This window comes from Symphalangus syndactylus, chromosome 12, assembly GCF_028878055.3.
Source record: "Symphalangus syndactylus isolate Jambi chromosome 12, NHGRI_mSymSyn1-v2.1_pri, whole genome shotgun sequence".
NCBI classification, from domain to species: domain Eukaryota; kingdom Metazoa; phylum Chordata; class Mammalia; order Primates; family Hylobatidae; genus Symphalangus; species Symphalangus syndactylus.
The window spans coordinates 89,842,949-89,869,251 of record NC_072441.2 but is presented as its reverse complement, the minus strand read 5'-3'; the positions used below and the strand labels follow the sequence as shown (position 1 = coordinate 89,869,251).

Below are 26,303 nucleotides of genomic sequence, written 5' to 3'. Positions count from 1 at the left end.
CATTTCCTTTGTAAATTCTGCATGTGATGATCCAGCTTCAGAATTTCATGTCCACTGTATCTTGAAATATCGTTTTTGACATCCTGTCACAAGTACAATTGTTTAATTGCACAAAATAAAAATAAAACCCTGTCTTCCTGCCTTATTCTCCCTGGACACATTCATCTGAGGAACATGGTAAGTAAGTCATGGGTCCCAAATTTTAAAACTGGAGATATGCTATTTAAAAAACAAGCGGGTGGGGGGGACATGGATGAAGTTAGAAACCGTCATTCCCAGCAAACTAACACAAGAACAGAAAACCGAACACTGCATGTTCTCACTCGTAAGTGGGAGTTGAACAATGAGAACACATGGACACAGGGGGGGAAACATCACACACCGGGGCCTGTTGGGGGCTAGGGAGGTAGGGAAGGGATAGCATTAGGAGAAACACCTAATGCAGATGACGGGTTGATGGGTGCAGCAAACCACCATGGCACATGTATACCTATGTAACAAACCTGCACATTCTGCACATGTACCCCAGAACTTAAAATATAATAAAAATAAAATAAAATAAAAATAGGTTAACAGCAAAAAAAAAATAAAAAATTTTTTTAAAAAGGCCAGGATGGAGAAGGAATTACAAATTTGAAAAAGTTAAAAACCCTGAGGAAAAAAAAATTTGAATGAAAGAGTATACCTTTAAGAAAACATAGGCATGAGCTAAGCGGTGTCTTTAGTTATCTGAAGGCCTGTCAAGAGGCCCAGAAATTAGTTTTGTTTTACGTAACGCAAGGGGGTACAGTGAGTAGAAGTTACAACAAAATCATTTTGCTCATTATAGTAAGGAAGAAATTTCTAATTGCTAGAGCTGTCCAAAGATAGAGTGGGCTGTCCTTGGGAAGTAATGGAAGGCCACATTCTCACAAAAACTCAAGCACAGCTGTGTGGCCACATGGCAGGAAAAGTTTAGAAGCATCTCTCTCTCTTTTTTTTTTTTTGAGATGGAGTTTCATTCTTGTTGCCCAGGCTGGAGTGCAATGGGGAGATCTCGGCTCACTGCAACCTCCGCCTTCTGGGTTCAAGCAATTCTCCTGCCTCAGCCTCCCGAGTAGCTGGGATTACAGGCACCTGCCACCATGCCCAGCTAATTTTTGTATTTTCAGTAGAGATGGGGTTTCGCCATGTTGGCCAGGCTGGTCTCGAACTCCTGACCTGAGGTGATCTGCCCACCTCAGCCTCCCAAAGACTCTGACCCTTTTAACCAGGGAATGGGAGGCCCACACAAACAACTTTCCCTCTCCAAAACTAAATAGAACCCAGGATTTATTTGAAGATGTGAACTCATCAGTAATAGGACTGAACGTCTTTTTAATATCAACAGAGTAAATTCATTATGAATAATTACACCTTGACCCTAAAATATTCTCAAGTCCTCGGTCACCTCAATGTACTTAAATACCAAAAAAACTGCCTGTGCTGAAATATGTACTGGCTAGGCTTATCTGAAAGGCTACGGGTGACTAAATTCACTTCCAAAGTTAAATCACAATGTAGTAAATAACAGGTTTCTACTTCTTGCTGAATTCTGTGAGAATTCAAAGAGATTGCTTGCGGTTACAAACTGCTGTGTGAGGTTGAAATCGTCAGCCACTACACTTCGTGGGCGCTCTTTTAAAAACCACAGCAAAACACAAGGATGCAAACAGATGGCTTTGAAAGAAATTCGCGTGAGGGGAAGCAGGAGACCAGGGAGGAATAAGCCTGCAGAGGGGACGGTAGCCGCCCCCTCAGCTCTCCACAGGAGCGGTCTCTGGGGTTCCCGGGCTCACAGCAAAGTGAGAGGTGGGGGTCTCGGGCGTTCCCCTGAGCTCCGGGAGGGCCTGTGGCTCCTTTAATTCCAGGACCACCCGGCTCAGAAGGCCTTTGAGCAGCTGCATTTCTCGGAGCAGAAGGTTCACGTCGGGTTTCAGGGCTCCAGCCGATTGTTCCAAGGGCGTCGGCGGAGTGCAGGCGGGTGGCCCCGCAGTCGGGGCGCCGCTTGCCGGGAACTGCAGCCCCGTGGAGGTGGTGTTCGGGACGGTGGTGACCCACGGGACCGATCTGGACACCGGGGGCTTTCTGAAGGAAAGCGGCTTGTTACCAGGAGCCAAGGCTGCGGCCCATGGAGCTGGGGCGGTGGTGGAGGCCGGGTCCAGGGGAGAACCTGTGAATGCATTACGCCCAGTCACACGCGGCTTGCATGGTTCTTCTCGACGCTGGGCTAGGGGAGAGGCGTGGGGCGGTGGGCGGGGATGGGGAAGGCCGGAAGAGGGATGAAGAGGAGGGCGGCGAGGGGGAGATGGGAAAGGCGGGGGGCGGGACGGGGACCGGGAGGCGGGGGAGATTCGTGGGTGCCAAGAGGCGGAAGCAGGGCTGACCGCCAGGGTGGGCGTCTGGGAGGATGTGCAGGCACTCACCCGGCCCCGGGAGCTGCAGCCACGGACTGCGTTTCCGGACACTGCGGGTGGCGGTAGCCGCCTCGCACCAGTAAGATTCGAGCTCCTCGACCTCGGGCTCCGGGACTGTGTACTCGGCGCCCCAGTTGAAGCGGCGCACCGCGCGGCTGTACTTGTAAAACGCGAACTGCAGCGGCGTGTCGCGCTTCTGCGGGTGCAGGCGCGTGTCGCAGAGCAGCACCACCCCACCCAGCGCCGCGCCGCGGGCCTCCCGCGGACCCATCACCCTCAGCACCGGCGCCCGGAACAGCTCTACGGAGAGGGCGGGGAGCAACGGCGCCGGCTTGTCCACCGCTCCGCGACCCCGCTCCTTCCTGTTTCCCGCGAGGGCTCCTTGCAGACCCACACACCAAGCGGGGAGGGGAGGAGGCCGTGTGTCCACGTGGAGGGGGAAGGGGAGCCTTCTGAAATGTGGGGCAGGGGGACCGAGTCCACGAGGGACGGGGAAAACTTTAAAGGAGGAGGGACCGGGCCAGACGCTTCATGTCACATTCCGACTGACACTCTGCTCGGGTTCTGCAGCCTAGAAGAGGAGACGCTGAGCCTGCCTTGCAGGACCCTAGGTAGTCGCTCCTTCGTTCCAGTCCTACAGTGCCCCCTGCCCCTGCTAGAGCTGCCCTCTTTGTGGGAGTCCCCAGCCAGAATGAGAAGCCAGGGTGTGCGTCGGGGAAAGGGACCAGCCTCCAAGCAGGCGGCGGATCAAGCGCTGCTTCACGGCAAAGGAGAGGAGACAGCGTCTATAGTCTAAGAGAAAGCCACCATTTGAACTTCCGCCCCTTCTTTTCCCCCCGAGCTCCTGTCCCAGAAATTCTCAGTGCTCATTTGCCTCCCTCCCGGGGCCCCTGGTCTCTCCCACCTTGCACTGTCACAGCCACCTTGGCGGAGAACATGGGCGCGCTCTCCACCGGGATGCGCATGGTGCCCGAGCACTGGTAGCGCCCGCTGTCGCTGGCGCGCGCCTGTAACACAGTGTAGTTGGCGCTGGAGTGGAAGTAGCGCACGGCCTGGCCGTCGTGGTAGTAGTGAAGCTTGTAGACCACCTTGTCGTACCAGCCGCGGCAGCGCAGGACCAGCGGCTCGCCCTCGAACACTGGAGCATAGGGCACTTGCAGAATCAGCCAGTCTGCGACAGACACCACAGACACGCTTGACTCCACAGAAAGTCCAGCCCTGGAGATCTCCCACTCTCACAACCTCCCTGCTTTCTCCTCATAACTCCTCTCCCTCCCTTCCCCGCCATCTCCCACCGCTTTCTTTTCTTTTTCTTTTTCTTTTTTTTTTTCTCTTTTCTTTTTTTTTTTTTTTTTTTTTTTTTTTTGAGACATGGTCTTGCACTGTCGCCCAGACTGGAGTGTAGTGGCACAAACTCGGCTCACTGCAACCTCCACCTCTTGGGTTCAAGTGATTCTCCTGCCTCAGCCTCCCGAGTACCTGGGATTACCGGTGCGTGCCATCACGCCCAGCTAATTTTTACATTTTTTAGTAGAGACAGGGTTTTGCCATGTTGGTCAGGCTGGTCTCGAACTCCTGACCTCAGGTGATCCGCTCACCTCGCCTCCCAAAGTGCTGGGATTACAGGCGTGAGCCACCGGGCATGGCCTCCCACTGCTTTCTTGAGGGGACGGGGCTTCCCTGGTGGTTGGCACACAGGAGCCTCATAGTGCAAGATATATTTGTAGGTTAGTGGGAAGGAAGGGGGATGGCTGGTCTTTCACTTAGCCAGGGAGGCAAAGATGCCAGAGACTTGGCTCCAGCCTCAAAGAGTTTTGACCATGAGAATCAACTATAACCTCCTTAGGATGGTGTCAGAGTCGTCCTGACTGGGTCCTGCTTACCTCTCCCTCACCATGGCAGTATTCATTCCTGCCCCATCTCCTCTCTGCTTTCCTCACCTTCCACTCCTAACAGGCTAAGTTCCAGCCATACTGAACTGTTGAGAGAACTGGCCCTGCTCTGAGCCCAAGGCTTTCGTACCTGCTATTTCCTCAGCCAAGAAGACCCTGTTTTCCCTGTTTAAGTTCACCTGCTTGTCCTGCATGTCTAGGCTTAGACCATATCTCCTCTAGAAAACATCCCTGACACCCCAGGACAGCCTTAAGTATCTCCTACAGCACCCCATAATTACCCTGTGATCATTATAGCACACTTACAGAGCCCTAGCATAGAGCAGATGCCATTTTAGGTGTTGTACATTGAGAAAGAATCCCGCAAGTAATAGCCACAATCCACATGCACTCTCAATCTGTAAGCAGTAATTACTCCTATAGTACTCAGTATAATTATTGCTATCACCAACGATTTCTGAACAAGAAACCACAGAGTATGAATATGAAGTGTGTGTAAGTGCTAATCAGAACATTGAGTGAAGTGCTTTAAATTCTGAATACAAATTGTGGCTAGGAGTGCAATGACACGATCTCAGCTCACTGCAACTTCTGCCTCCTGGGTTCAAACAATTCTCGTGCCTCAGCCTCCTGAGTAGCTAGGACTACAGGCACCTGCTATCATGCCCAGCTACTTTTTTTTTTTTTTTTTTTTTGTATTTTTAGTAGAGACAGTTTCACCATGTTGGCCAGGCTGGTCTTGAACTCCTGACCTCAGGTGATCTGCCTGCCTTGGCCTCCCAAAGTGCTGGGATTACAGGCTTGAGCCACCGTGCCCAGCAATCCTGTACCTTAATGAACAAATTATTGCTATTTTTCTTATCCTATTTTAAAACCCTTCAAGCATCTCGAGAATCAGTTTCTCAGCTGACTCCTGTGTACACATATATACATGTCTGCAATAAAACTTTGAGTAAGTGGTCAGTTCAATTGCTGCTTTTTTTCTTTAGCAAATCATAATTCACTTTTAATCCTCAGAGCAGCCAAAGAGATACATACTATTATTGTCCCTTCTTTACAGATGTGGACACTGAGGCACAGAGAAGCATCACACTCTTCAACTGAGAGTAGATCCTCCATCTGTGCTCAGCCTGCCAGGGAAACTCACCTTTCCTGTTTGTTGAGTTTCCTTTACTGCTCAGTCCCCCACCCCCTAAAGTTCTCTGTCCAGCACTCCAGGTCCTTGGAGCCTTTGCTCTTCTGAGCTGGTCTCAGAAACAAACAGAAATGTTCACACTGTGCCTCACACTGTGGCAGGAGGGTAAGGGGACCTTGGGGGCTAGGCATGCCTTACTGCATCTCTCGCATAGTGCCATGCAGGTCCCTACCTGCTCCAGAGACTTAAGGTAGGCCCCAGTGTGGCCCTTATTTCCTGCACCTTGGGATTGGCCCAGTGTCCCCTCCCACCAGAGGGCTAGTATTGCCAGAGGAGACACGTGCTCCCCCTCCCCTCATGCTCAGACCACTCACCATTGGATACAGAGAGGTGGATGGGGTCACTGACAGGTGCTCCCCGTGTCTGGCATCGATACACCCCTGGTGTCTGCACCTCAATGCTCTTCTTGTGAGAGGGCAGAAGTAGGTGGCCCAAATACCAGAGAGTGCTGATGGGCCGGAGCTCCAGGAGCAGTGGGTGGTATCCATCACACTTCAAAGTTACCCGCTCCCCCTTGAAGATCGTTGTCCAAGGTGGATGTAGGGACAATATGGGCTTCTCTAGAGTAGCTGGGGTGGGAGGTGGGGTGAGAGGGGGCAGCATGCAAAGAGAACCAAGGTGAGGTGCCCAAAGAAACTACCTGAGTTTGGGAAATCTTAGGAAACCCCAGCTCCCAGGCCCCAGCCCATGTACTAACCCATCCCTGCAGGAGAGGAGATCACATTCATTGGGTTACAGACTATCAGTCCATCAGCCAGCACCCATTTCTAAATGCCTTCAAGAAAATTTAGTCCCAGGGGTTGACGAGAGTGGGAAGAGACACTATCCCAGAGCAGCCAAGAAGTGAGGAGTCTACTTGAGCAGGTCACTTAGGGGGTTGGAGTGGAAGCTGTAGAAAATTGGGATGAGAAATGTATAAGACTCACCAGCTTGCCCACTGCTTGGAACTGCAGAACAAGAAAGAAGGAAGAGGAAGGAGAAGGAGAATGTTGGTGATGAGAGGAGAGAGACTCTTGACGACAAGAAAGGCTGAATGGTCCCAAAACCTGTTTTTCTTCTTCTGCCCCTGGTTTCCCAAGCTCTGAGAAAGTCCCTTTTTCTTCACCCCTCCAAAAATAGATAATGAACCACTTGGAAACTGAGGATTGGATACCCACCCTCCTCTCCCCATACCTTGGTCCACCCTATTCTCCACCACCCAAAGCTCTTCTGCTACCTCACTGCGGACTCACCCAGGAGCAGAAGGGCTGTCAGGGCCCACATGGTGGATCTGACTGCAGCAGCTGCAGAAGGATGGAGATGCACTGGCATGAGATGGGGAACAGAGAGAAAGAAGGTGGCCAGCGGATGCCACTGAGTACTAGGAGACATTGCTGCTTCTCCTACCCACTCCTAGTTCCTGAATATGGCAGACTTGAACGAGTGGGAGACAGGCTGAATATCAGGTATCCCAAGTGCTAGGCACTGTCTCATCTACCGCCTCTATAGCCACCTCACAGCTCAGGCCAGCCCTGACTGCTGTAAGGAAGGCCTGTAGAACTTGTGCCTTCCACAGCACAAGAGAGCCCCATAGAACCCCAGGCTCCAGCAGATGACCCTGCCATCTTCAGGCTCCCATTGACATCCCACTCCCATCCCATCCCTTCTCCACCTTCCAGCCAGCCCTGCAAGGCTCAGCTGAGGAAGACACAGCCTCATGTCCTTAAGGTCCTTTTTCCTGCTCACTCCTGATGACAGACATTGGCGTGAGACCTAGAGAGTTCAGTGTTGGGTTGCCTGCCCCTGGAGCTCACATCCTCCCACAATGAGTAGACGAAAAGGCATGACTCACCAACCACCCTTCACATCCCTATCATCTAGTTCCCCAGTCAAGGATAGAAATGCAATATGTTTCTTCTTCCTCCCTTCCTGAAATCTTGAGTTCTCATAAATTCTTAAATTCTTAAGAAGTTAGAAAACTCTTCTTTCCTACCCATCCCAATGAGCTCATCCTGTGGCACTTCCACTCACTTGTTCCTTTCTTCCTTCCTCCCACCCTTCCCTGCAACCCCTCCCCAACCATGCCCCAGTTCCAGGACTCCTGACCTGCAGCAGAGAAGTCACTGCATCGGCCCCTCAGAAGCCTCTCAGATCTGACCTCGGGGCTCTACTTCTTGTGCTTTCTGAGCCATGTGACCATACCTGAGCAATGAGGAACCTGAATTTTCGTGTAAATACTTAATGAATTTTCCAGCCTGATAGTATGTCTCCTTGGACTCTATCCTGTCCTTACCTGTGGTTGTTTAGAACCGGGACACCTTGATCCCTTGGAAATCTGATGGGAAGGAGATCAATTATCAGGTACTGTCAACTCCCAGTAAGATAGTATCTTCCCCTCTTGCTGATGCCTGAAGTTCCACTCTGAGAATTCCCTCATATTTTGCTTAATGGACTAGCCCCTTTTAAAAATGCAAATGCCTCTTAGGAAAATGTGGCTAGTCACTTAAATTATGCTAGTCACTTCAGATCATGTTTTGAGTGCAGGTTTTAATAAAAGAGATAGAGTCCTGTAGATTTCAAACAAAGTAGGGACATATTTGATAATGTGCCCAAGAGTGAGGGAGGCAGAGAAGTACTAATGACTGGGAACAGGGATGATCACCTGCCTGCTTTAGGAGTGCCTGGGCTGAGCAGCATTCCTGTGCTTTCCCTCCACCCTGCTAATTCCTTGTCTCAGGGCCAGTGTGTGGCTTCCCACATGATCCACAGCCTGCCACAGAGGTCTGACTTCTGCACAAAGCCACCACCTCTATGGTAAGAATGCAATGCAGTTGTCAGCTGTCCTCTCAGGCAACACAAGCTGGCTCTATTTTGGCTTCTCATCCCCCAGAGCACAGATCTCAGCCCCTTTACTGGATTCAGAAGAAACTTTAGTACACCAAAACTTTGTGAACTGTATAGTCTTCCCTAGAAACCTCTGGAATCATCCATAGTGTTCATATTATATAGTGCTCAGAATTTGACTTGAAAAATTTCCCACGAAATATTTATTTATTCTAGGCTCTCCTCTAAGTTTTTCCCAAAGTGAGTCTTTTTACTCCATCTAGGACTTTTCCCCAGAATTTCTAATTCTTCACTCCTTTACAATGCAGAAAAATTTAGAAATTATCATTTGTAACTTGAGCAATTATTTGAGGCCTATCACAACATAACATCTGGACAATATATGTTACCATTTGATAAGCATTCTGGTGATAAAATGTTCTCAGTGATAATTACAGTAATGAACTAATGCTGTTGTTGCTGATGACAGCTCACTTTAGTGTCTCGGCGTGTGGCAGGCACTATGCTAAGTGCTTCACAGATATTACTGCACTTAATTCTTGTAAAGCCCTTTGAGGAAGAATTATTAATATCCCAGTTTTGCATATGAGGAAACTGAGATGATGAAACTGGGATTTGAATAGAAGTCTGTCTCCAAAATCTGTTTTCTTATCTCTCTGATTGTCAGGGATTCAAGATGCTGCTCATGGCCCGCTGTCATTATTGGTCTTTGCAAGTTCCCCCTCTTATTGTCTTACCTTGTCGACTTTCATCCACATTACTGTTCTCCTCCCCTCCACGCAAGCACTCACTGTACAATGTTTACTGTGTGTTCCCATATACATGTAATTTTTTTTATACTTTAAGTTCTAGGGTACATGTGCACAACGTGCAGGTTTGTTACATATGTATACATGTGCCATGTTGGTGTGCTGCACCCATTAACTTGTCATTTACATTAGGTATGACATGCAATTTTTATCTTTGAGAAATATTTAGTGTTGTTAATTTACATAAGTGGCATTGTGTTCTAGATATTATATTTGCTTCTACTTTTAAAAATTAATCCCAGATGTTTCAAATTTGTTCAGATTGCCCTACATGCATCATATTTATTGCTTTTGACTGCCCTAATGTTCTTTTTTTTTTTTTGAGACGCAATTTTGCTCTTATCACCCAGTCTGGCATGCAATGGCATGATATCAGCTCACTGCAACCTCCGCCTCCTGGGTTCAAGCAATTCTCCTGCCTCAGCCTCCTGAGTAGCTGGGATTATAGCCGTGCATCACCATGCCCGGCTAATTTTGTGTTTTTAGTAGAGATGGGGTTTCACTATGTTGGCCAGGCTGGTCTCAGACTCCTGACCTCAGGTGATCCACCCACCTCGGCCTCCCAAAGTGCTGGGATGACAGGCATGAGCCACTGCACCCAGCCATGACTGCCCTAATATTCTATGCTTCTGCTACACTGCACTTGTCCATTCCCCTAACATCCTAGTTGCTGCCAACCCTCAACTACCACAGACAATTCCACAATGGACTTCTTGGCACATATTGTGAGGGCTGGATGAATTAACATATATAAAGGGCTTAGAACAGGGCTTGGCACATAGGAGGTTTCATGTAAGTTGGTACTGGTAAGGACATGATGCTTCCCTACAGAGCCCTGAAGCGCCTTTATGGGATACACACCTGAGAGCGAGACTGCAGAATTATGTTCGTGAGTTACATGCACACTCATTCCAAAACCCAAAGCTAATTCATCAGCAAGTCCTGATGACTCTACCTGCTACACTGATCTTTTTGTACAGTAATTTAGTCACTGAGTCGCTAGAGAGATACTTTTAAAATGTTAACCATATTGTGTTACTTTCTCTCAAAATTCCCCAAAGGTACCCTCAGAATAAGTTCCAAACACCTTCCCATGGTCTACAGGGCCCTACAAATCGGCCTTTCTCTGACCCTTGGCCTCATTTCCTACAACTCTCCCCCTCACTCACTCTGATCTAGCCACATTGTGTTTAGAACAGTTGCTGGAACATTCCATGCTTAGTCTTGCTCCAGGGCCTCATTTCCTGTTCTTTCTGCCTGAAAGATTCTTATTCTCCTCCCAGATTTTTGTAAGTTTCACTTCCTCACTTCACTCAAATATTACTTCCTCAGAGAGATGGTCGCTAACTGTGCTATCTAAAATAGTATCTCCTCACTGTCATTTGCTGGCTCCATATTTTGCTTTATTTCTCTTCATTGTACTTGTCACTACCCAGAATTGTATTTATTTGTTTGTGGTAGGTTTCCCCCCATTGGAATGTAAGCTGCATTGAGGCAGGAATTTTTTCTTATTTGCCGAAGTATCACCTGCAACAGTGACAGCACATAGCACATGCTGTGTAAGTATTTGTGGCATAAACAAAGGAAGAGATTGAATACTGTGATATTACTCTCAAAAGTGGCTGCAGAAGCTTACACACCCACCAGCAAGTCACAGGGCTCCTGTTCCCTCTTGTCATCGATATTCAGTATTTCTTACCTTTGTAATTTTACCAAACAAATTTTTCTTTTCCTAAGTAAGAATATTTTAAGTCATTTTTATTTTATTTATTTTCTGTGAGCCAGGACAGGGCTGATAATAATATATTTTTTTAAATTACTATTCTTTTTTTTGAGATGGAGTTTTGCTCTTCTTGCCCAAGCTGGAGTGCAATGGTGCAATCTCAGCTCACCACAACCTCTGCCTCCTGGATTCAAGCAATTCTCCTGCCTCAGCCTCCCAAGTAGCTGGGATTACAGGCATGTGCCACCATGCCTGGCTAATTTTGTATTTTTAGTAGAAACAGGGTTTCTCCATGTTGGTCAGACTGGTCTCGAACTCCAGACCTCAGGTGATCTGCCTGCCTCAGCCTCCCAAAGTGTTGGGATTACAGGCGTGAGCCACCGTGCCTGGCCTAAAATTATACTCTTTAATGTAAACTTTCCAGCAAAAGAAAGGCATTTAAATACCAAAGGAGTGCAAAGGACAATTTCAGAATAGAGAGCAGAGTATTTATTTACATTGAATGTCTTTAGCTTTATGAGAAATTCACACACAGTTAATGAAAACTAACAGTGCCTGTCTGAAGGAACTCTGGCAGGAAGGCTGTGCTGTAACTCTCCGTATTTCTCCACATCTCCTCTTGTCCAGTGGGAAGGGAGAAGGTTGATACCAAGAGGGAAGAAAAGTTTTAAGAAAACAGGACTAGGATGAGGCCTATCCCAACACACCCTCCTTAAAGTTCCATCTATGATTCTAGCAGGTCATTTTATCCCTTCCCTAGTCTCTTCTAAGTTGTAACTAAACCGGGTTTTTCTACCTTGGGCTACTGGGCTGGGCATAGAGACCTTTGTGTTTGGGAGGAGCAATGCTACTCCATATCTGATCACCCAGACCTGTTAACACCTCTCAGATCATTACTCTCTATTCCTCTTGTCCCTAGCCAAGGCCCTTGTCTCTGAAGGCTGGATGAGAACAACAGCCTTCCAATCCACCTCCCTCAACCTCTCTTCTAGTCTCCCCATTCACCTTATACCAGAGTACCAGAATAATCATCCTAAACATCACTTTTCACGAGTTCCTCTTGTACTCTAAATTTACCTACAGAATTCGATCAATTTTCTTATGGACATTTAAAGAGCCTCTATAGCACATTTAAGAGCCTCGATAGTCTATTTACTTCTCCATTATTATTTCCTTCCACTGAACTCTGTTTCAAAGGATTTGCCTTCTTTTTCCCTGACATCTGCATGCCAGTTTTCCCCTTTATGCCCTTGCTTACATCATCCCACTCTGGAAAGTCCTTCCCTCTCTTCTCCTGTTCTGTAGATCTGTCATGTTTTTCAAGGCCCCATCCATGTATTATCTTCTTCATGAAATGTACCTGAACACTCTAGTCCTCAGTGAGCGATCTATTCCCTGAGTTCCTGTCTTGTTCATCATCATCCCCACTTCCAAATGCATAGCTGGTAGTACAACATCCTATTTATATAGAGTTTGGTGTTTAATATGGTTTGAAGCAAATTAACATGGTAATTTACTCATTTTCCTGTTGATGAACATCTGCACTGACTTCTTGTCAACAAAAGAAAGGCATTTCAGTACCAAAGTTTGCTTTTACAAGCTTTGTTACTATAAACATTATCATACCTGTCTTCTGGTGTGCATGTGCTAAATTTTCTCTTGGGCACATCCACCTAGGCATGGAATTCTGGGTTATAGAGTATGCAAATGCACTATTCAACTTACAAGATAATGGATGTGTGTAACACAATAAGAAATATATACTTTTCTCTGCCCCTTTGGGTAGCTCTTTGGCAGAGAGCTACCAAAATCCTGGGGATTTCCTGAGTGATAGGGATGAGAGGAGTATTTCTTGTTATGTATAATTAGCCCCTTCAATCATACCTGAGTTTATGCTAATAAGGTGACTCTTAACTCTGCAATTAGAGGGTTGGAAGTTTCAGGGGTCTTTGCTAACGCTAGGTAGTTAGAGTAAGAATTGGTAAATTACATAACATCTAATTGGTTTCTGCTGAGAATTAGAGAATTGCTTGGTGTGGAAAACTCATCTTGACCTCCTGGAGGAGAAAAGGGCTGGAGTTTGAGTGAATCACCAATTGCCAATGATTAATCAATCATGCCTGTGTAATAAAGCCTTCATTAAAAACCCTAAGGGCTTCCCGATCAGTGAACACACGGAGAAGCTGGAGGGTGGCACACCCAGAGAGCGTGCAAACTCTGCACCTCTTCCCACATACCTTGCCCTATGTATATCGTCATTGGCTGTTAAGTAAACTGTTTTCCCAAGTTTTGTGAGCCATTCTAGCAAATTATTGAACCCAAGGAGTTGTGAGAACCTCTGACTTATAGCTGGTCAGTGTCAAGTACCCGAAGCCTGGGATTTGCAATTGGCTTTTGAAGTGAGAGCAGTCATGTGGGATTGACCCCTTAACCTATGGGGTCTGTGCTAACTCTAGGTAGTTGGAGCCAGAATTGATAAACTGTAGAACATCTAGTTGGTTTCCACTGAGAAGCAGAGAAAAGCTTGGTATGGAAATCCATGTTTGATGTCAGAGGTATTGTGAGTGGAGAACAGTTTTCCTTTCATGTGCTCGCTGTCTAATGTTTATTTCAGAGACAATGTTGAGCATAGCTGCATTGGGACCTCTGTCAATTACAGAATCCTAAATGGCACAAGCCATAAACCAGATCCATTGTAACAATTCCTCTTCCCTACTCTCTCTCCAACCTCCCCAGGCTAGAGAGAAAGAGACAGATAAATGCTTGCTCTCCCTATTTCTCTCTCTCATTCGTTTAGCTCTATTCTTGCCTTCCTCATCCCTGTTGATAGGAGATCTTCTCCCTGAGGTTTCTAAGTCCTTGACTGAGGCTGGGTCCCCTGGATAGAGTCTGGAGATTTAGCTGATGCCAGACATGACATTCATCCTTTAAGGTCCAGCTTCATTCCCATCCTCTTCAAGATGTCTTCCCTTATTTTGCTGGCCCAACTCGATTCAACTAAACAAAGTTTACTGAGAACTTACATATGCCTCATTATACTAGACATCAATGACACAACATGGAACAAAGAGCTCAGGAGTATTCTCAAAGACCTCACCCTCTGGTGAACAAAAATGAGTAATAAATAATTAAAATGCAGTGTGATGATAGAGGTGCACGGATGCACATGGATGAGGTGTACAGAGATTACATTTATCTCAGCCAGCCGCATCCATGTTTTCCTTCCGAGATCTCTGATAGCTTCTACTATCTGTAAATGAATTCCCCACTTAGCAGGAGCTTGCAGGACGCATTCATGCAAATGCGAGCATTAGCTGAAATCAACTCCATGTAGAGTGGTTATAACATAGTATCTTTGGAGACACATCCACCATGGTACATTGGCAACTGAGCTTCCATTTTTTCAAGTCCATCAAAGTCATGACATAGTTCTGGTCATTCTTGCAACTCCCATTCATACAATTGTAAATCAGTCCTCTCAGGCTGTAGTGATGTTTATGGACTTCTACCAACTCCCAGATGCCTCCTGATCTTTTTTTCCCTCGAAGGTGGCAAGAACTACCATAAAACTCTCATTTTACCATCAGCATGATTCTATGTCTTTGTTTCTTTGTGGCATGTCTAGAATGATCATGTGCATGTCTCTTGTAAATCATTTTGGGTCAAAACTGCACAGAATAAATGGCACAAAGAAAGGCCACAGTGGAGAAAATCACACCATGTAATTCAGAATAACGTGGTAGAACAGCCACTGGCTGAGGTCATGATAAAATGATGTGCTAACTGATTGAGTTAAGGTTACTATGGAGTCTGCCAGGCCAGCTCTCATTGGCTGAGAATGTACAGTAGAAGTCCAAGCATAGAAAAAAGTATTAATACGGGACTAAAACAGAGTCATTATGTGTTACTAAAGAAAAAGATTTCAGAGACAGATGAATTAAAAACAAATATCTGCAACTCTGGCAATATTATACTCAGTCACTTATTTCTTAGCCCAGTAGGATCCTGTGGGAAATTTCTATATACCCTGCTTTAATTGTGTTATAGGATGGGCTACTATTCCCTTCTATCCCACAGTGTAAGCCCTCTGTAGACAGAGACACTATTTTATGAGTATTTTTAACATATCATAAACTCAGCCATGTGGCAGAGGCCAACTGCCTAGTCCATTTGGTCTACTGTAACAAAATACACAAACTGAATAGCTTACAAACAACAGAATTTTATTTCTCATAGTTCTGGAGGCTGGAAGTTCAAGATCAAGGCAACAACAGAGTCGGTGTTCGGTGAGAGCTGTTTTTTGGTTCTCATATACGTCACCTTCTTGCCATGTCCTCATGTGGTGGAAGGGTGAGTTAGCTCTCTGGGGCCTTTTTAAATAAGGTCACTAATCCTAATCACGAGGGCTTAGCACACCTGATCTAATCACTTCCCAAAGGCCTACTTCTCAATGCCATCACCTTGGGGATTAGGATTTCAACATAATGGCTTTTGAGGGGATACAAACTAGAACTAAAGAACAGACCATAGCACCAGCTAAAGACTGGTATGTCAATAAGAATAGCTGAATGAGGCTGGAAAGAGATAATAATTAGAAAGGGCAAAGTCCCATTCCAGAGCCCAACATCTAGGGTTTCATTAGGCTGGGGTTTCTCAAACTCAGTACAACCGACATTTTGGGCCAGATTATTTTTTGTTGTGGGGTACTGCCCTATGCATTATAGGATGTTTAGCAGCATCCCTGGCTTCTATTTACTAGATGCCAGTAGCACACACATCCCACCACCCCCAACCCCCCGAAGTATAATGACCAAAATGTCTCCGAACATTGCCCAATGTCCTCTGGGGAGCAAAATTGCCCCCAACTGAGACTGCTGTATTGAATCCACTTCCATTAGTTCTCTTTAAATCACAAAATTCTTGTCTGATATAACAGATAGAAATTCCTGATCTAGAGAGCAGAATTCTGTTGTGTTAAGAGAGAATACACAATTATAGCTAAACTCCAATTCTCACTTTATATAAATTTATTTACACTCACCTATCTACATTATTCTAACAAAACACTGGAACAACTTGTAAAAGTACTTATGCATATGTGCAGGACAGGAAGAGAAAACAGAAAGAATCGGATTTCGTGGGGTGGTTAAGCGAGATCATGGATGAACTGTTTACTTCTATTCAGCAGTAGCCTTTGTGGTCCCTGGCTTCCGGTGGCCAGATAATTCCCTCAACTCCAAGAGCAGGTGACCGAGGAGAACTCTCACATCCTGCATGTGTTTGAGAAGAAGGCCCATCTGGTGATACAGATGAGGATCTGGCATCCCCAGAGGAGAAGAAAAGCCTGGATCCTCAGAAGATGGGGTTGGCGGTGGAGGCAGAGGCCCAGGGGCCTCCTCAGGAGCAGTTCCTGGAGCAGCTGATTTCTGAGGAGCTGGATTCAAGGTGGGAGGTGCAGCAGAGCTGGGGGCACCTGGATTATGGGGCAGGAGGCACATACAAGAGTGAAGTCTGACTCTGGCTCTTCCCTCCCATCCCTGGCCAATCTTTCTTGTTCTCTGAAAGTGGCTGTGGGGCCCAATGGCAGCAGGGACTTGAGGACTCTAGTGTCCCTCCTGGTCCAAATTTTAATCTGAAGCTTGGCCACTTCTGTTTGAAATTCTTCAGCAGTGAGGCTTCACCACTGGACAGCTATAACTATTAGCCAGTTCTTTCTCTATCAAGGCTGAATCTAATTCCCTGAAGCATGAATGCGGTAACTGGTTCTAGGTCAGCCTCTTTATTATATAAGACATTAGTCCAATTCCTTGTGCTAATGCCAGCCTTCAGCTTTTTGAGGACACCTCTGCTGGCCTCTGAGTAACCTCCTCTTCAGGATAGCATCTCCAGCCCCTTCCATTATTTTTCATATGACATGACTTCAAGCCCCCTTATCACCCTGGACACCTCTTCTGGTAGTGTTTCAGGTCAAGTGCAGACTCTAAACAGTGGCTCCCAGAATTGAACATAGACTTCAGACTATCCCATCTTCATTCCAGATACTAAATTTCTATAAATGCCCAGAGAGCATGGGGGGATGCTAAGGCTTGTGGGGCAGCAGGTGTGGAGCTGGCTCAGCTCTTGGTCTGGTGAGGTGTGCACCACAGTCGGAGGGAGAAGTTCTCTATTTGTGCTGTCTCTCATCATCAGGGATTCTGGCCCATTGTTCCTGCCTCTTCTGGGTCCCTTCTTAATTTGCTCACACTGAACCCCAGATCACAGGCCAATTCACCCTATCCCCCCTTTTCATTCACATGCATGCCAAACAGACAACCTGCACTCTGATGCGAACTCACCCTGCACTCTGATCTCTAGCTTGGGGCTCTGTTTCCAAACTTGGTTGTCCTCAGTGGCTGCCTCACACCAGTATGACCCGGAATGATCTTCTGAAGCTGTGGGGATCTGGAATTCTGAGGAGAGCCCCCTGCTTTGCACTATCCTTCCATCCTTGTAGAAGGAGAAGAGGAGGCGGGCAGCTGACCTCTGCAGGGGCAACTTTGTCTGACAGCTCAGGGTCATGGGTCCTCCTGCTTGGGGTTCAGCTGAGGGTACAGCTCTGAGAATTGGCGCTGGAAACAGTTCTGGGAAAAAGATAGGCAAGAAAGAAGAGCTCAGCCATCTTATATACAGGTAGACGCATGCAGGTGAAGAGCCTTGGGGAGTTATACTTCCTTTCCCCTGTTTCCAGCAGGAATGGGCTCTCTTAGATTCCATTTGAATCTGTCAAGTTCTTTCTGCAAGTAGACAGGACTAGGAAAGATCCACAGATGGGCAAATCTGATAGTTGTCCAGACACCCAATCAGTGAGCACTGGGAAGCATAGATCTGGGTGGTAGAAACTACGCTGGACTCTGAGTGGGGCTGGATGACTTCAAAAGGCTGAGGTCTTGTCCCTTTTGAAGCCCAACTTGGGCATTTGCCAGCAACCTGCTCCATAATCTTTTGATGATCTTGCCACCTCCAGGCTAAAGAAAGACAATTTGGGCTCCCTGTCTCTCCTTACTCTCCCCTGCCATGACGATGCTGCTTCTAGCTCTCACCTTGGACTGTGATAGCCACGACAGATGCTGTTTCTGGGCTCCCAGGACCAGGGCTCTGGAAGATGCCACTGCAGTGGTAGTGCCCACTGTCTGCCTCTTGTACCATGGCGATGGAGAATTCCCTGTTAGGCCCGGGGGGACCCAGAGCTGAGCCATCTCGGTAGAAGGTCACCTGAGTCAGTGGCCAGTCTTGCCAGGCCTTGCAGTGCAGAACCAGCAGGTCCCCTTCAAAAACTGGCTTGGCTGGACCTTGGAGGATCAGCCAGTCTATGGTCCAGAGAAAGAGCTGAGTGTCACCCAGGGCCTCCCTTGGGAGCTACCCCCAGGGATGCCTACTCCCCTAAACTTTCTCTGAGGGTCCAGGTAAACTCTCACCCCTGGTTGGGAGTATGGGACAACTTCCCTAGGGCCTACGACTTAGAGCACCCTGGTTGCTGTGGGCTGAATACTGGGAAGGAAGTACCTCATCCCATGGCCAGTTTCCTAGGGACACTTTCCTGGGTGGGCTCTGAGGCTGAAAGAAGGGGTTTGGGGCACTGCTCAGGCCTTCCCAGGACCTCACCATAGGACACAATCAGGTGGAAGGGTTCACTGAAAGTGTAGCCCTTGACCTGGAAGCCAGCTTCCCTTGCATCAGTCAAGTCATCCTCCATGTGGCAGCTGCTCTCCTCGATGCAGACAGGTCCCTCACACTGCAGCGTCTCAAAACTGGCAGCTGAAGAGGGCATGGCCCAGGGAGAACCAGAAAATGATGCTGCAACTTGGAGAAAGAGGACAGGGTTCCTCCATCTCCCAGGTTAATCATCCTTTTTAGAATGAGACTAGTTAGACACCAAAACCTTTTTTTCAGAAAGACCCCTGTGAGTGTCTCAGGGGGATAGTTTTGACCTTGATTCACTGGTGTCCAGGTGCTCTCAGCAAATGCACTGTGGTTTGGAGAAGAGGGAGGGGAGAGAATGAAAGAATGGTGAAACTCACCGGCATCACATCCAGCTGCTGGTACGGGAAACCAGGAGCAAAGACAATGGTAACTCGAAGCAGGGAGGCACAGGACAGGAATGAAAGGGAGACATCAGATTCTAATGTTCATTGGGTGCCAGACCCTGTTAGCACTTGTGTGCCGTATCTTACTTCATCCTCACAAACTTTCCAGGTATGTGACTTTATCCTCATTTTATAATCTTAAAGAAACACACTTAGAAAACCAAATTAACATACCCAAAGCTTAAAAAGAGACTAAGCAATGGAACGGGAAAGGCAGGTGTGTCTGAGTCCAAAATCAGTGTTCTTTTTACTTCACTGTGCAGATATGGTCTACTTCAGTCCTCAGACCTTCCTCGGGGACTTTCTTTCATATTCTAATTTTCCCAAACTTCACTTGGCTCCTCAGCCTTGAATATGTTATTTATCAAAGAGCTTTCAGTACCCAGCAGTGTCTCTCCTCCTTTCTTCCTCCCCCTTGCAGGTCTTCACTTTTCAGCCATCTTTACTTTAATGTCCTCTGCCACTTGAATTTTCCCTGGCAGTGGCACAGAGCTTTCTCTGTCTTTTTCCCCCTCCACCCAGTCCATATTAGTACCTGTGGAACAATTCTTTGCTCCAGATTGAAATTTAGAGTTATCCATTTCTCACCACATCTCTTCAACCTATCTCTTACTTTCATGGTAGACCCAGGCAAGGGAAGTGACATTTCTTCCTTCCCTGGGACTGCTCCTTATCTCCCTAACTATTCTCCCCCTCCTCCAGCCTCATGACCATTCACATGTGCATACTTCTTCACTCCATCCGACTGTCATTTCGTGCCCCGCTTGCTTTTATTCTCTTCCACTCCCAATAGCCTAGCGTTCTTCTTTGATTTTGTCATGTCCCTTACCAAGGCCCCTCCCTACTTCCTAATTCTCATCACATCAGTACCAGGTGTTTTCTTTCCATCCTTTCTCAGCTCCCTTCACTGTAATGCTACCTCTTTTCAGTTCCTCCATTGTCACTCAACTGTGCTCTGCCTCCTCTCCATTTTTTCTTTTTAAAAATAAAATCTTGTCCAGGCATGGTGGCTCATGCTTATAATCACAGCACTTTGGGAAGTTGAGGTGGGAGGATCCCTTGAGCCCAGGAGTTCGAGACCAGCCTGGGGAACACAGAGAGACCCTATCTCAACAAATAATTTTTTAAAAAATTGGCCAGGCGTGGTGGCACTTGCCTGTGGGTCCCAGCTACTTGGGAGGCTGAGATAGTATGATTGCTTAAGCCCAAGTGGTCAAGGTTGCAGTGAGCAGTGATTGCACCACTGCACTCCGGCCTGGGTGGCACAGCGAGACCCTGTCTCAAAAAACAAAGTAAAATAAAATCTTGTTGGGTTACCGGGAACTCACTCAATAAACCTTAGGTGGTAGGTATTATTATTTTCATTCTACAAATAAGAAAACTCAACCAGAAATAGAAAAAGTGATTTCCTAAAGTGACATAGAGCTGGTAAATAGAAGAGGGGCTTGACACCGGAGTATCTGATTCCAAGTCTGCAGTTCTTATCACAAGACAAAAACAAAAAAACATTGTCCCTACCCACAAATAGCTCTCAATTTAGTGGAAGACACAGGTAGATGAAAACATTATTTCAGCATAAGTAGGAAAATATTATAATAAGAAAAATGTATCGCAAGCAGCCATTGGAGCAGAAAGAAGCATTCAAGAAAAGCTGCCTGGAAAAGATACCACTTAAGCTGAGTCTTTAGGGATACCTACACATTTGCAAGCAGCACGAGAATAGGGTGCCATGGAAAGAGCTTATTTCAGGTGGAGATAGTGGTATAAGCAAAGCCTTATAGACAGGCAAGAGTCTGGTGTGTGAGTATGTAAATATGAACTGATTGAGATTTATTAGAGCATAGGTTACAAGGCTGAGAGGGTAAAAGTAGAGGCTGCTTGGCCTTTCCTGCCATGATAAAGAATTTGGGCTGGTAAACTTGAGTTTTAGAAATTACTCTGTCTGCAGGGTACGGAATTCATTTCAAGAACACAAGGTTTGGACAAGGAGATTAGTTAGGAATGTACTGGAATAGCCCAAGTCATAGAGGATGAGGGCTTGCCCTAAGACATTAGTGATGATCTGGGCAAGGGACTGCTTCTATGAACAATTTAGAAGGTAAAATTTGCCAAACCTAATGATTGATCAGATTTAGAGAATGAAAAAGAAAGAAGAGTCTGGGTTGTTTCTGAGGTTTATGGCCTTGTAAGGGTAGATGCTGGTGTCATTAGCTGAGATCAGAAAGTGGAAAATGAATTAGATGAGGCAGGGGCCAAAAGGACAGATAAGTTCAGCTCTGGTCACATGGCGCAGAGACACTTGTGAGATATGTAGGTAGATATGTCTGGTATGAAGCTTGGTATTTGAATGTGAAGCTCAAAAGCATGGTTAGGGTTGGGGATATGATTTGGGACTCTTAAATACAGAGTTATAGTGGCAAAAATTATATAGACACATAAGCTCATGAAGGAGATTGTGTAAAGAAAGAGGAGTACAGAGGCAAGGCTATAAAACTATAGAGAACACTAGTGTTTAAGGGGAAGAGAAGAAAAGCTATTAAGGGATCAAGAGAAGTCCATGTAGTATGAGGAGAAAATGGTGCCATGGAAGCCAGGGTAGTAGAGAATGCAAGAAGGAGTAAGTGATCAACAGAGCCCAGTGTAGCAGACAAGTCCAGCGGGATATGAACTGAAAAGCATGCCATAACCCAGTCAATATGAAGATCATTGTGCCTAGACAAAACCGATTACGGCAGAAGCCAGGCTGCAAGCATTGAGGAGTCTGTGAGAAGTGAGGAAGTGGAGATAGCAAGTGCAGACTATTCTTTTAAGAAAACTTGTCTCATAAGTGAAAGAAAAGAGTTGAGATTAGAGCTAGAGAGGACATCATGATCAGAGGGGACTTTCAGGAAGGAAGATTTTTATATTCAGAAAGTCATTCAATCCTGCACACCAAACTTTCTTATACCTACCCTTCTTATTCCACCTGAACACTGCTTCTCTGGAGGGCCAGAATTAGTCCATGTTTCTTTCCTTCAGGTCCTTTCTCCAGAGTTAAGCAAAGCTCCATTCCCACACCAATATTCAAATATTTTACTTACCCAGTAGCATCTGGGCCACCCAGAGCACACCAAGGGAAAGGTAGAGGGCCCAGGCCATGAGAACACAGCCCAGCTTCATGGTGACTGTGTTTAGGTCTCCTGCAACCCCAACACTGATTTTCTTCAACATGAAACCTCTCAGATTAGAAAAGAGGAAGTAAATCTAACTGTCTCATCTCCTTGCATCTGGGGTCTGTTTTCATTTTCAAGTTTGTAATTGGCTTTCATCATTCAGATTTGGCCAACACGCTTTCAGCATCATCTGCGTCCTTAGGGCTGTGACAAAATGGTAGCACTCTCAACTGTTCAAGAATTTCCTCACAGAGCTCAGGGGCCTTTCAAAGCATGCCATTGTCTGATAGCCAGCTGGTGTTCATGTACACTCTGGGAAAGGTCAGTGCAACAACCACCCTTTTCACTGGTGATGCAACTGGGGACAGAAGGTGGGCTGTTGTTTGAAGGCCAATAGAAAATCACTGGGGAATCAATGATGAGAATTCAAATGTCCTGCCCATTCCAACGCTTATATGTTTCTAGTGACTAGAAGGTAGCAAGACAGAGAAGGAAGATTAGTCATGGCACCAAGCTAGATATCAGATTAGTCTCTAGTAGGCTCTGACTATTCAAAGCCCACACAAATTTGCATGCAAATTTCTCTAGACTCGTGTCAGCTCTCTGTTTCTGGAGCATGACTAAGGCTGCTCAGTCTCAGTGGAAATATGAGTACAAGGCAGGGAGAGTCCACTGGGAAAGAGTAGAGGAAAAAGAAAATCTATTCCCAGAGGATCCAGCAGCCAGCTCAGGGCTTAGGCTCATAGCCAAAGCTCAAGCCACTGATCCTGAGGAAATTAGAGACAGGAGACATCTGATATCTTGAGAAACCTGAGGAGACTCAGGAATAGGAGCAATATAGAGGCTACAGCCTCTCCCTTCGGTTCCAGGTGGCCTTCTGGGAACCATTGTGCCTGCCTCTGAATGTTTGCTATTTGTTTGAGGCCTCCTCAATGGTAGGGCCCATGTGTCTTTCCACAGTGACCACATTCCTCCCCTTTCTCTCATCATAACACCCACCAGGCCTCCAGTAGTTTATTTGGAGATGAAATGAGCCATCAGAAATGGGGTAAGGTAGGCCAGGCACTGTGGCTCATACCTCTGTAATCCCAGCACTTTGGGAGGCCAGAGTGGGCGGATCACTGGACTGGAGGTCAGGAGTTCAAGACCAGCCTGGCCAGTATGGCGAAACCCCGTCTCTACCAAAAAAAAAAAATTAGCTGGGCATGGTGGTGCATGGCTGTAGTCCCAGTTACTTCGGAGGCTGAGGCATGAGTATCATTTGAACCCAGGAGGCGGAAGTTGCAGTGAGCCGAGATTGCACCACTGCACTCTAGCGTGGGTGACAGAGCGAGACTCCATCTCAAAAAAAAAGCAAAAAAAGAGAGAGAAATGGGGGAAGGTAGTTTGGTCCCCCTTGAAGGCAGAGAGAGGGACAGTATGGCCCTTCAACTGTACAAAAACCACAGGTCAGAGCAGACGTATCAACCACACGAGCATAAGAGAGTGGATCTTTCTGAGTCTAAAATAAGCATTTAGAATAAAATTTCCATTATCTGAGAGGCATATGCTTTTGTGCAGGTGGCCCCAGGGAGTCCAGGAGTGGTTGAAAATGGGTGCTGGGGAAAGCAGTGAGGCAGTAAGCCTTGCAGCTGATGTGATGTGAAGCCTCAGAAGAGGAAGAAAAGCCTAGCTAGCCCTAATAACTTTTTCTTTTTTTTTTTGAGATGGAGTCTCTCTCTGTCACCCAGGCTTGAGTGCAGTAGCATGATCTCGGCTCGCTGCAACCTCTGCCTCCAGGGTTCAAGCCATTCTCCTGCCTCAGCCTCCCGAGTAGCTGAGACTACAGGTGCGTGCCATCACGCCCAGCTAATTTTTTGAATTTTTAGTAGAGATGGGCTTTCACCGTGTTAGCCAGGATGGTCTTGATCTTCTGACCTTGTGATCTGCCCACCTCGGCCTACCAAAGTGCTGGATTACAGGCATAAGCCACCACGCTTGGCCATACAAATTAAATAAATAAAATGTGTTTAGATGCATCGCCACTCCTAAAACTACATAAAACATAGACCCTCAGGGTTAGGCAGAGGCTAAGGGGCTTCTAAACAAATCACAATATCCTTCTCTTCTTATGTCACCCTTTCTTCTTAACTGCCCTTACCACAGCATCTTACCTGGATAGAGACCCTCCCCTATACCATCTGCAGCAATCCTTGCAGGACCCCACTGTCAATATTTACATATGGCTACCAATTGTTCCAGCACCGATTTGTTGAATAAGATTATACTTCCCTCATTGAATTGCCTTAGCATCTTTATCAAAAATCAATTGATCATATATATTTGATCCTATTTCTGGACGCTGTTCCTCAACTTTGTTTTTCTTTTTCAGAATTTAAAAAAAGCGATTCCATATGAATTTTAAATTTTCATATAAATACGTTTGTACTTCCATAAACTTTTAAAATCAGCATGTCATGGCCGGGCGCGGTGGCTCACGCCTGTAATCCCAGCACCTTGGGAGGCTGAGGTGGGTGGATCACTTGAGGTCAGGAGTTCAAGACCAGCCTAACCAACACAGTACAATACTGTCTCTACTAAAATACAAAAATTAGCTAGATATGGTGGCACACACCTGTAATCCCAGCTACTTGGAAGGCTGAGGCAGGAGAATTGCTTGAACCCAGGAGGTGGAGGTTGCAGTGAGCTGAGATTATGCCACTGCACTCCAGCCTGGGCAACAGAGCAAGACTCCATCTCAAAAAAATAAAAATAAATAAATAAATAAAATCAGCATGTCAATTTTTTTAAGCCTGCTGGGACTTTGAATAGGATTACATTGATTCTATAGATCGGTTTGGAAATAATTCACACCATAACAATACCAAATCTTCTGATCCATGAAAACAACATTTCTCTTCATTTATTTAAGTCTTCCTTAATTTCTTTCAGCAGTTTTCAGCATATAGGTCTTGTACATCTTTTGTCAAATGTATCCCCTAAGTATTTTATATTCTTGATGCTATTATAAATGGTATTTTTACAATGCATTTCTGATTGTTCATTGTTGGTATACAGAAATAGAACTGAGTTTTGTATATTGACTTTGTAACTTTGCTGAACTCACTTATTAGTTATAGGAGTTTTTCAAAATAGATTACTTGGGATTTTCTATATAGACCATCATGTCATCTGTAAATAGGGGCAATTTTACTTCTTCCTTTCTGATCTGCATGTTTTTAAATTTTCTTTTATTGCCTTATTACAGTGGCTAAAACTTTCAGAGCTATGCTCATAAGAGCAGTGAGAGCAGACTTCTTTGCCTGGTTTCCAATCTTAGGGAGAAAGCATGCAGTCTTTCTTTCTGATGTTAGATGTAGATTTTTGTATATGTCCCCTATAAGGTTAAGGAAGTTTCCATCTATTCTTAGTTTACTGAGAGTTTGTGAGTATTTTTGTTTGTTTGTTTGTTTTATCATGAATGGGTATTGAACTTTATCAAGTGCTTTTATGCATCTATTGAAATGATTTTTTTTTCTTTTTAAATCTGTTAATATGGTAAATTACATTCATTGGTTTTGAATTGGTCCAAATTTGTATTGGTCAATATGTATTATCCTTTTATATAATATTGAATTTGTTTGCTAAAATTTGGTAAAACTTTTTGCATGTATGTTCATGAGAGATATTGGTCTCTAGGCTTTTTTTCTTTTTTTTATTATTTTTATTCTATTCTGTTTATTTTTGACACAGAGTCTCGCTCTGTCACCCACGCTGGAGTGCAGTGGTGCCATCTCAGCTCACTGCAACCTCTGTCTCCCAAGTTCAAATGATTCTCCTGCCTCAGCCTCCCCAGTAGCTGGGATTATAGGTGCCTGCCACCACACCCGGGTAATTTTTGTATTTTTAGAAGAGATGGGGTTTCACCATGTTGGCGAGGTCTCTAACTCTAGACCTCAAGTGATAGGCCCGCCTTGACCTTCCAAAGTGCTGGGATTACAAGCGTGAGCCACCGCGCTTGGCCTCTTCATTTTTTAAAATACTTTTTATTTAAAGGCTATTAAAATGGAGCTGCGGGAGTGGAGAAGGAGCAAAGAAATCTGTAAATGGTGATGATCAATTAGTTGTAAACACCACTGCACTTGGACCAGCCTAGGTTTGGTTTCTTGTCA

General features: G+C 45.9%; 2 protein-coding genes across 13 annotated transcripts; both read right to left on the bottom strand.

The window, feature by feature from the left end:
• Positions 1–1,294: 1,294 nt before the first annotated feature.
• FCRLB (Fc receptor like B) lies at positions 1,295–7,703 on the bottom strand. Its single transcript, XM_063627145.1, has 7 exons — positions 7,608–7,703; positions 6,755–6,805; positions 6,449–6,469; positions 5,837–6,091; positions 3,340–3,606; positions 2,445–2,735; positions 1,295–2,191 (listed from the first exon to the last, which is right to left on the bottom strand). The coding sequence occupies exons 2-7, from the start codon at positions 6,783–6,785 to the stop codon at positions 1,776–1,778; spliced, it is 1,281 nt and encodes a 426-aa protein (XP_063483215.1). The 5' UTR covers positions 6,786–6,805; positions 7,608–7,703; the 3' UTR covers positions 1,295–1,775.
• Positions 7,704–15,079: 7,376 nt separating this feature from the next.
• FCRLA (Fc receptor like A) lies at positions 15,080–22,705 on the bottom strand. Of its 12 annotated transcripts, none has more exons than XM_063627063.1 (6): positions 22,081–22,474; positions 18,935–18,952; positions 18,519–18,671; positions 17,957–18,223; positions 17,213–17,497; positions 15,080–16,350 (listed from the first exon to the last, which is right to left on the bottom strand). In XM_063627063.1, the coding sequence occupies exons 1-6, from the start codon at positions 22,208–22,210 to the stop codon at positions 16,055–16,057; spliced, it is 1,149 nt and encodes a 382-aa protein (XP_063483133.1). In that variant the 5' UTR covers positions 22,211–22,474; the 3' UTR covers positions 15,080–16,054. The 12 variants fall into 12 exon arrangements, with proteins under 12 accessions (XP_063483133.1, XP_063483131.1, XP_063483134.1 ...); XM_063627061.1 differs by having other exon boundaries at positions 18,935–18,949; positions 22,081–22,252; XM_063627064.1 differs by lacking the exon at positions 18,935–18,952 and having other exon boundaries at positions 22,081–22,705.
• Between the last annotated feature and the right edge of the window lie 3,598 nt (positions 22,706–26,303).

What these genes read in the sequence shown, in the direction of transcription:
- FCRLB (XM_063627145.1), bottom strand. Translation starts at nt 6,785, where the DNA reads ATGTGGGCCCTGACAGCCCTTCTGCTCCTGG. An exon ending in GACAGCCCTTCTGCTCCTGG is followed by an intron (nt 6,470 to 6,754) that starts GTGAGTCCGCAG and finishes CTTGTTCTGCAG; the next exon opens with TTCCAAGCAGTGGGCAAGCT. An exon ending in TCCAAGCAGTGGGCAAGCTG is followed by an intron (nt 6,092 to 6,448) that starts GTGAGTCTTATA and finishes CTCCCACCCCAG; the next exon opens with CTACTCTAGAGAAGCCCATA.
- FCRLA (XM_063627062.1), bottom strand. Translation starts at nt 22,210, where the DNA reads ATGTTGAAGAAAATCAGTGTTGGGGTTGCAGGAGACCTAAACACAGTC. An exon ending in CGTGGCTATCACAGTCCAAG is followed by an intron (nt 17,498 to 17,956) that starts GTGAGAGCTAGA and finishes TCTTTTTCCCAG; the next exon opens with AACTGTTTCCAGCGCCAATT. An exon ending in GCTAGAGATCAGAGTGCAGG is followed by an intron (nt 16,351 to 17,212) that starts GTGAGTTCGCAT and finishes CCCATAATCCAG; the next exon opens with GTGCCCCCAGCTCTGCTGCA.